The 9,173-nt window shown below is 38.8% G+C and overlaps 1 protein-coding gene across 1 annotated transcript; it reads right to left on the bottom strand.

The window, feature by feature from the left end:
• Positions 1-371: 371 nt before the first annotated feature.
• cd83 (CD83 molecule) lies at positions 372-5,582 on the bottom strand. Its single transcript, XM_062422768.1, has 5 exons — positions 5,506-5,582; positions 4,652-4,788; positions 2,649-2,880; positions 1,879-1,982; positions 372-1,758 (listed from the first exon to the last, which is right to left on the bottom strand). The coding sequence occupies exons 1-5, from the start codon at positions 5,537-5,539 to the stop codon at positions 1,597-1,599; spliced, it is 669 nt and encodes a 222-aa protein (XP_062278752.1). The 5' UTR covers positions 5,540-5,582; the 3' UTR covers positions 372-1,596.
• Between the last annotated feature and the right edge of the window lie 3,591 nt (positions 5,583-9,173).

The following is a 9,173-nucleotide window of genomic DNA, read 5'->3' as shown; positions in this document are numbered from 1 at the left end:
TCCCTTACTGCTTTCCTTCTTCCTTCCCTCCTTCTGTCCTTCCCTCCTTCCTTCCTTTCCTTCCTTCCTCCCTCCCTCCTTCTCTCTTTCTTTCCTCCCCCCTACCTTCCTCACTTCCTTCTTTCCTCTGTCCTTCTTTCCTCCCTTCCTTCTTTCCTCTGTCCTTTTTTCCTCTGTCCTTCTTTCCTCCATTCCTTCTTTCCTCTGTCCTTCTTTCCTCCCTTCCTCTTTTCCTTTCTCGCTACCTTCCTTCCTGCCTTCTTTCTTCCGTCCTTCCCTCCCTCCTTTCCTCCCTCCCTTCCTTCTTCCTCCCTTCCATCCTTCCTTCCTCCCTTCTTCCTTTCCTTCCTTCTTCTTCAATTCCTTTCTCCTTTCCTTCCTCCTTTCCTTCCTTCCTCCTTCCTCCCTTCCTTCCTTGACTCGAGGACAACAGGAGGGTTAAATGAAGTCAGACATCATTTTTGCATTAATAAAACTGAAAGTGTTTGGTCCGTCTGCTGTAGAGATGAGAGCATTTATTCATTTATTCTTTATTTTATATACAAGTCCGGTCTTGAGTTCGACTGAATTTCAAGTTCTGCACAATGACAATAAAGTTATCTGTAATCTTTAAATCATGATTTTTGGGTTGTTGCTACATTTAAGATCACAGGTAAATAAGTGGCAGCGCTCCTGTTTCTAGTCCTCCATATAAAGAATAAAGATCAACATCAGGACGGTAAAGTACATGTTTGACTCCGGAGAATAAAATCAGTAGTTTAAGCACATCTTTTTTTTTTTTTTAGCTTTCATAAATTTCGGATTTTTTTTGCAGAAACCCAATAAGAGAGAGTTTCTATAAAAGTTTAAAGCATCTTCACAGTTTTGTTTCTTGCTTGTTTTTTTTATATTTTCTCTCCTCCTCTTTTTCTGAGCTGCTATGATTTTTAAAATATGTTTTAAAGTGAGAAGGCGACGTTATCAGGATGTCTTTTTTCTACCCGAGAAAAGACTTTTAAGTGCAATCAACATGTTAAGCTTTAATATAATACCTTTCTCCCTCTGGTGGACATTAACCCTTTATAGAGCACTGACTGAAATACTTGGAGATTCATAATTTAAAGCCTAGAGAGAATTATTGGAGGATATTACATGACTTTTTTTTTTGTTGCTTTTATGACTTTTTTCATTTCCAAAAAAAGTCTCTATATAAAAAAATCTACATGGTTGCACAACATCACAGCATGGAGAGGCTTTTTGGATGTGTATGGAAGTCATATATAACTATAAAACAAACTATTAAGGGGCGCAGCATCTCCTCTCGACCAATAGGGGGCCTCCTTGCAGGTGAGTTCGGCCCCCCCGATGGCGGCAGCGGCCCTCTTTCGTGATGGACTCTCTGCAGGATTCAAGAACCAGCTCAAAGTCCAGCTGATGTTTGACCCGTCCTGGGAGGAAAATCCACATTTCTATGAACAGTTCAGGGGCTGGTTCTTGTCCTTTGTTGAGGTTTTGCATGTTGGTTGTGGTGTTTAAGGGGCCGTAAAGTCACTCTTCATGTGTTCACATATTTGTATATTGAGCTCATAAAAGAGATGATTCCCAGCGATGTACCTTTTAGACACATATGTGCTTTAAAGACGGCTTTTTAGACACATTTGGGCCCAAAGTATAAATCAACTTTAAGTCCTTTTTTTCCAGCGGCTTCAGCGGAGCATTCAGTAAAACTTCTTTTTGTGTCGCTTTGTTTCCGCCTTGGACGACGTTTTTCAGGCTTCCCTGTGGAGGAGAAACACAGAAACATACATCCAGATTAGACTTCTGTGTATAAAATATAGAGAGTGGTAATGATTACAGGTTAAAGTACGAGAAAAGACTCATATTTACACTTCTACTTACATAGCTTATAAGGAAAATGATGAATGCACACATCAGCACCACGGAGGCAAAAATGACCAGGAAAGTGTCGGTCATCATGATTTCTTCTGAGCTGTCAAAACAATCTGAAAATGAAAATAATAAAAAAAGTTATTCAAGTTTGAACCTGAGAGAGAAGCTCAGGTCATGACCCCAAAAGATGTTTAATTTAGTATATATAAGCTCCTTTCCTTCTTTTTTCTTCCCTTGCAGCCTTCCTTCCTTTCCTTCCTTCTTCCCTCCGTCCCTCCTTCCTTCCTTCTTTCCTTCCCTCCTCCCTCCTTTCCATCTTCCTCCCTCCTTTCCTTCTTTCTTCCTCCCTTCCATTATCCCTCGCTCCTACCTTCCTTCCTCCCTTCCTTCCATCCTTCCTTCCTCCTTCCATCCTTCCTTCCTCCCTCCTTTCCTTCCTTCTTCCTCCCCTCCTTTCCTTCTTCTTCCCCTCCTTTCCTTCTTCCTCCCTCCTTTCCTTCCTTCTTCCTCCCTTCCATCCTCCCTCCCTCCTCCCTTCCTTCCTTCTTCCTTCCCTCATCCCTCCTTTCTTCCTTCTTCCTCCCTCCCTTCTTTCCTTCTTCCTCCCCCCTTTCCTTCCTTCTTCCTCCCTTCCTCCCTCCTTTCCTCCCTCCTTTCCTTCCTTCCTGATTTATATAGAAAGTTCTGTTTCCTCCTCAGAGATTTTGGGAAAGTTTGGGAAAGAATCAGCTTATGAAACCCGAGACAAACGCCCAGAGGCTTCAAAACGTTTACCGTACCTGCGAGAGTGAGGAGAACCTGCCCTTCCTGGTTCTGCTCTCCCACGGGTGCCGCCAGGTGACACACGTACACGCCGCTGTCAGCGCAGGTCACGTTGGGCAGGTAGATGTCTAAGGTGTCACCCATCAGCTCCACCTGCCGCTCCACGCTGGTGTACCACCTGGTGGTGCCGTTGGGAAGGTCTCGGGTCAGCAGGCCTCGGAGACGACGAGTCTCAGTATTGTCGAGCTGCTGGAATCAGACGCAGAAGCTTCACATCAGTCACTAGATCCTTATAAAGTGGCTGAGTAATACGTCTGATACTTCTACTTCTATCAGCAGCAGAATAACTACTGATACACAAAGTTCATTCATTCATTTATTCACTTGAAACCAGATTTTAACATGGTTCCTTCTTCTAAAACATGATGATTTGCTGTAAATCTTTAATTATTTGGACTGTTAATCGAACATAACATCCAACAGACATCAGTGTGGGAGAGTTTAAATGAGTAAATCTATACATATAAAGATGTGTTTTTAAAGAATTGTGACCAAATATACAAAGATATCAATACAGTTTCAACCCTGAAAGACACAATTTCTCATTTTCATTCATTTTCACTGTAAATCTTTATCAGAGTCTCGGGCATTTTTTAACTTATTTCTGACATTTTAAAGACGAAATAATGATTAAAAAAGTAATAAAACTCTTTGTAATGTCACTTTGAAAGCTGCTGGAGTTACTATTACTAATAAAAGTTAGATTTTTACATGGTTCCTTCCTTTAAAACATGATGATTTCCTTTAAATCTTTAATTATTTGGACTGAATTTCTGACATTTTAAAGATGAAATTCACTTGAAACCAGATTTTTAGATGTCAAACATTCTGGTTCCTTCCTTTAAAACATGATGATTTGCTGCTTTTCTCTCTTTTTATTGGACTGTAAATCTTTATCAGAGTCTCGGGCATTTTTTAACTAATTTCTGACATTTTAAAGACGAAATAATGATTAAAAAAGCAATAAAACTCTTTGTAATGTCACTTTGAAAGCTGCTGGAGTTACTATGACTAATAAAAGTTTGATTTTTTACATGGTTCCTTCCTTTAAAACATGATGATTTGCTGCTTTTCTCTCTTTTTATTGGACTGTAAATCTTTATCAGAGTCTCGGGCATTTTTTAACTAATTTCTGACATTTTAAAGACGAAATAATGATTAAAAAAGCAATAAAACTCTTTGTAATGTCACTTTGAAAGCTGCTGGAGTTACTATGACTAATAAAAGTTTGATTTTTACATGGTTCCTTCCTTTAAAACATGATGATTTGCTGTAAATCTTTAATTATTTGGACTGTTAATCGAACATAACATCCATTTAAAAAGCATTATCAGTGTCTCGGGCATTTTTTAACTAATTTCTGACATTTTAAAGATGAAATTCACTTGAAACCAGATTTTTACATGTCAAACACTCTGGTTCATTCTTCTAAAACATGATGATTTGCTGCTTTTCTCTCTTTTTATTGGACTGTAAATCTTTCCTTCACATAAACAGAGTAAATATATATATATATAAAGATGTGTTTTTAAAGACTTGTGACCTAAGATACACACTAGATAGAACACAATTTTCTCATTTTCATTCATTTTCACTTGAGCAGCAACAACTGATAGCACAATAATAACATAGTTGAAGATAATTATTATAATGGTTTTATTGTGGGGGGGAAATCCACTGCAACTCTAAACTTCCTCTACCTTTCTGCAGAGCATCAGTATCAATATCAGCTCACATGGGAACAAAGAAGCTGTGTGTACGTACTCTACTCATCATGTGGACGCTTCTTCCTTCCAGTAGTTTAAATTAAACCTGATACTAAAGTTTCCATTACATCAGCTCTCATTTTTAGGCACACAGAAAATAATAATATCAGTTTCCTATCAATCAACATGCTGACGTACAGTTTCCTCTTCCTGTATTCTGATGAGGAAGTGTTTCCTTCAGCTGTATTTCTTACCTTGTACCATCTCACTGCGCTGTAGTCGACCCCTGGCTTATTTCTGGCCGTGCATCGCAGGGGACAATCTTCACCTGAGACTGTTTGCACCTCCATGACGTCACCGCTGACAGATGCTCCAAAAGCAGAGTACACACCTGAGAAACACATGAGTGCATATATAGATTAGGGTTATAATAATAATAATAATAATAGTAAAAAGCAACAAGATTTCAAGGTTTTAATTCACACTAAACAAGCTTCCCCTGAGCAAAGAATAACTATATATATATATATACAAGGTGGGAAGGTTACTGTGGAAATGTAATAGGTTACAGATTACTAGTTAATCTATTTAATATGTAATAAGTAACATAACTATTTGGTAAATGGACTGTACTTATATTTCAAATACTTCAATCAAAGTAATATAACTTCTAACATTTAATTACTTAGTGTGTAGTTTACCATTAAACCCACCAAAATCTAAGTTCAGGTGTTTTTCATTGATTCCATACTGACACAATATATACTATTATATGATATTATTATTATATAACATATACTGACATATACAATATATACTATTATATTATTATATAACATATACTGACATATACGATACTGACATGATCATTTCTTATCAACCAGTATTAGTTTGACTCCTGTACTTTATTCTATACTTCTGTAGTCATGGTAACAGTAGTAAATAGTATTATTATTATCAGCAGTAAAAGCAGCAACTCTATCAGTAGTGTTAGTAACAGCTGTTATATGTAACTTGACTGTAGCTTTAGATTCAATGAAGCCATTTCAGTAAAAACGCACGTTATTAAAAAAAGAGAAAAAGAAAGTAAATATAAAAAAGTACTCACAGTGTGTCAACAACAGAGCCACAACTAGAGACATGGTGATGTTTCAGAAGTTGCAGATGAAGGTTTCAGAGTTGTAGATACAGACTGACTCTGCACACAGAATACAGTTTCCAATTTATATGCCACTCCGTCCTTGCCGAAAGGGAAATACTTGAGTAGCAAGCTGATGGGCGGGTCCACGCGCACAATGGGAGGGCATCACTAATACCGCTATCAAAAAAAAATTCCCAGTCACGTGCACAATTAATGCGGAACAAGCTTAACACAGACTTCTCTTCCCACAGCTGATGTCAACATCAACAGGTGATCCATTCATAAATCATAGTTATACAACAATAGACAACGACACCGCACCATGGATTCCCATTTACCTCTCATATTAGGTGAGTATGCAATGTGTCTTAAGGTGTTAAATTAAGTTAAGTTAAGTGTTAAGTCATCTTAGTGATGCTGTGTAATGCACGTGGTTTTTTTTTTTTTTTACATGCATTGAACCGCATTTAAAAACCGAGCAATTCAAAGTGTCCTCGCTTCTATTAACACCTGCACACCTCCAACAGCACATATTAACATGCTTTATTAACAAGTTGCACGTGCAGGTAAAATCGGCTCAATGGCAATGTGCAGATTGCATCAAAAACCGCAACAGATTTAGAGATTATGTGCATGTGTTGCTTTGCTCTATAACGGAAAGGTGCAGCGAGGTAGATTTAATTAAATTGGCTGATTTTTTAAATGAAGTTTGGCTGTGACTGGGCATTTATTTATAGCGTTAATAGGAAATAAGTAGTAGGATTATGTCATTATAAAGTGTTATTTATACAGCTCCAGATCCTGCAACAATGTTATCTATTATTATGTTATTACAGTAACAGCTTTGTAGGTTATCTGCAATGTCCCGAGCTATAATGCCAAAAGTTTTAACTGTGTAATAAAAATAATAATAATAGTAGACATGATTATTTAACAACGTGTTATTATAACGTTCAAGTGCATGAAAGTGAAAGTGGAAGCAGCTCAGTGGGACTTTTTCTCTCTGTAGTGAAGGGGAAGCGTGGTAGTTTCCAAGAAGTGGTGTTGGGAAATCCCCAAATATGACGTAATGGCCATGTGTGTCTGTGTGTGTTATAAAAGGTCGTCATATCTGTCATAAAAACATAAACATTTGAATAAAAAAATAACCTAATCAAATAAATGAGAACTGATAAAACCATAAAAACAAATTCAGATGTAAAGTCACTTATAGGGTTAGATACAGTGAAATATTAATCTCATCTCATCTCATCTTCTTGCTGCTTTATCCGGGGTCAGGCCGCGGGGGCAGCAGCCTAAGCAGGGAAACCCAGACTTCCCTCTCCCCAGCCACTTCGTCCAGCTCTTCCCGCTGAGACATAGTCTCTTCAGCGTGTCCTGGGTCTTCCCCGGGGTCTCCTACCGGTGGGACGTGCCCTGAACACCTCACCAGGGAGGCGTCCAGGAGGCATCCTTACTAGATGCCCGAGCCACCTCATCTGGCTCCTCTCAATGCTCAGATATTAATCTATCACTCTTTAATTATATAGCGCCAAATCCCAACAAAATTCATCTCAAGGCACTTTACACATAGAGCAGGTCTAGACTGAACTTTTTAACCCTTTGTAGGTCACTTTGTGTCATGATATCTGCTCAAAAACTAAATCTATTGAACCCATTTAACTTTTTTTTGGGGCAATCTTTAGCACTTGTATGAGGTATGTAATGCACAGACAGACCATCAGATTGTTCTATGGTTGCTATAGATACAGGTTGTTCTATGGTTGCTATAGATACAGGTTGTTCTGTGGTCGCTATAGATACAGGTTGTTCTATGGTTGCTATAGATACAGGTTGTTCTATGGTCGCTATAGATACAGGTTGTTCTATGGTTGCTATAGATACAGGTTGTTCTATGGTTGCTATAGATACAGGTTGTTCTATGGTCGCTATAGATACAGGTTGTTCTATGGCTGCTATAGATACAGGTTGTTCTATGGCTGCTATAGTTACAGGTTGTTCTATGGTTGCTATAGATACAGGTTGTTCTATGGTTGCTATAGATACAGGTTGTTCTGTGGTCGCTATAGATACAGGTTGTTCTATGGTTGCTATAGATACAGGTTGTTCTGTGGTCGCTATAGATACAGGTTGTTCTATGGTTGCTATAGATACAGGTTGTGCTTTAGTGTATAAACGAGGACGAACACAAATCACTGCTGACATCAGAGATCCTGTTGGAGACATTTCCTTTTTTTTTTGTCTCTAACATGTTTTTAATAAAAGTTTAGAAGAAATGAGGTGTGAATGAGTCTGTAGAGGTCTGTAAAACATCACATTTAAGCTCAATGAGAAGAAATAAATCCATGTTTTTTGTTGTCAATATCACTTTCTTGGTTTGACCTACAAAGGGTTAAAAAAAACCTGGTTTAGATCCAACATACAACCATAACTAGCTTATCTGCAGTGCTGCCATTAAGGACTGGATGGTTTCCAGCATCTTACAGCTGAATACAGATACCACTGAAGTCCTGCTTACATGGTCCTGATCATATTCTTACAGTGTCACCTTTCCCCTCATCTTGCACCACTAACAACTAACATACAATATCATATCATTACCTCAACTTTAGGGAAGGTTAATGAAAGTCGGAAGGCAGCTCAGTACAAATAACATTAATATTCACAATATATTTCTTCTTTGCGTTCATCAGTTGGTGTGGTGTGGTGTGTCAGCGGCAACTCAGACGTGATCGAGATCAACCAGTCTTATAACTGCTGCGGACATCCAACAATCCAGTTCAACCAAGGCTGTAGAAACAACTGGGACATCACTGGAAAGGTAAAAATAATCCTGCATGCAGAACGAGCCAAAAATCAGAAAAAATGTGACAAATGACAGATGATATACCGTAAAACCCGGTGTGTAACGCTTTTCTATTAACGACTGGTGTATTTGAATGCATCAGTAACTATTCATTTCGTAGGAGTCGTACGAGTCCTTAGAGTCGTAGGAGTCGTAAAAGTTATAGGAGTCTTAGGAGTCTTAGGAGTCGTTAGAATCTTAGGAGTCTTAGGAGTCTTAGGAGTCGTTAGAGTCTTAGGAGTCTTAGGAGTCTTAGGAGTCGTAGGAGTCGTAGGAGTCGTAAAAGTTATAGGAGTCTTAGGAGTCTTAGGAGTCGTTAGAATCTTAGGAGTCTTAGGAGTCTTAGGAGTCGTTAGAGTCTTAGGAGTCTTAGGAGTCGTAGGAGTCGTAAAAGTTATAGGAGTCTTAGGAGTCGTAGGAGTTGTAGGAGTATTAGGAGTCGTAAGAGTCGTAGGAGTCGTAGGAGTCTTAGGAGTCTTAGGAGTCGTAAGAGTCGTAGGAGTCGTAGGAGTCTTAGGAGTCGTAAGAGTCTTAAGAGTCTAAGGAGTCTTAGGAGTCTTAGGAGTCGTAGGAGTCGTAGGAGTCGTTAAAGTCTTAGGAGTCTTAGGAGTCGTAAGAGTCTTAGGAGTCGTAAGAGTCTTAGGAGTCATTAGAGTCTTAGGAGTCTTAGGAGTCGTAAGAGTCTTAGGAGTCGTAAGAGTCTTAGGAGTCGTAAGAGTCTTAGGAGTCGTTAGAGTCTTAGGAGTCGTTAGAGTCTTAGGAGTCGTTAGAGTCGTTAGAGTCTTAGGAG

Source organism: Scomber scombrus, chromosome 7 (assembly GCF_963691925.1).
Source record: "Scomber scombrus chromosome 7, fScoSco1.1, whole genome shotgun sequence".
NCBI classification, from domain to species: Eukaryota; Metazoa; Chordata; class Actinopteri; order Scombriformes; family Scombridae; genus Scomber; species Scomber scombrus.
Note: the sequence above shows the minus strand (reverse complement) of the source record. Positions and strands in the feature narration are given on the sequence as shown.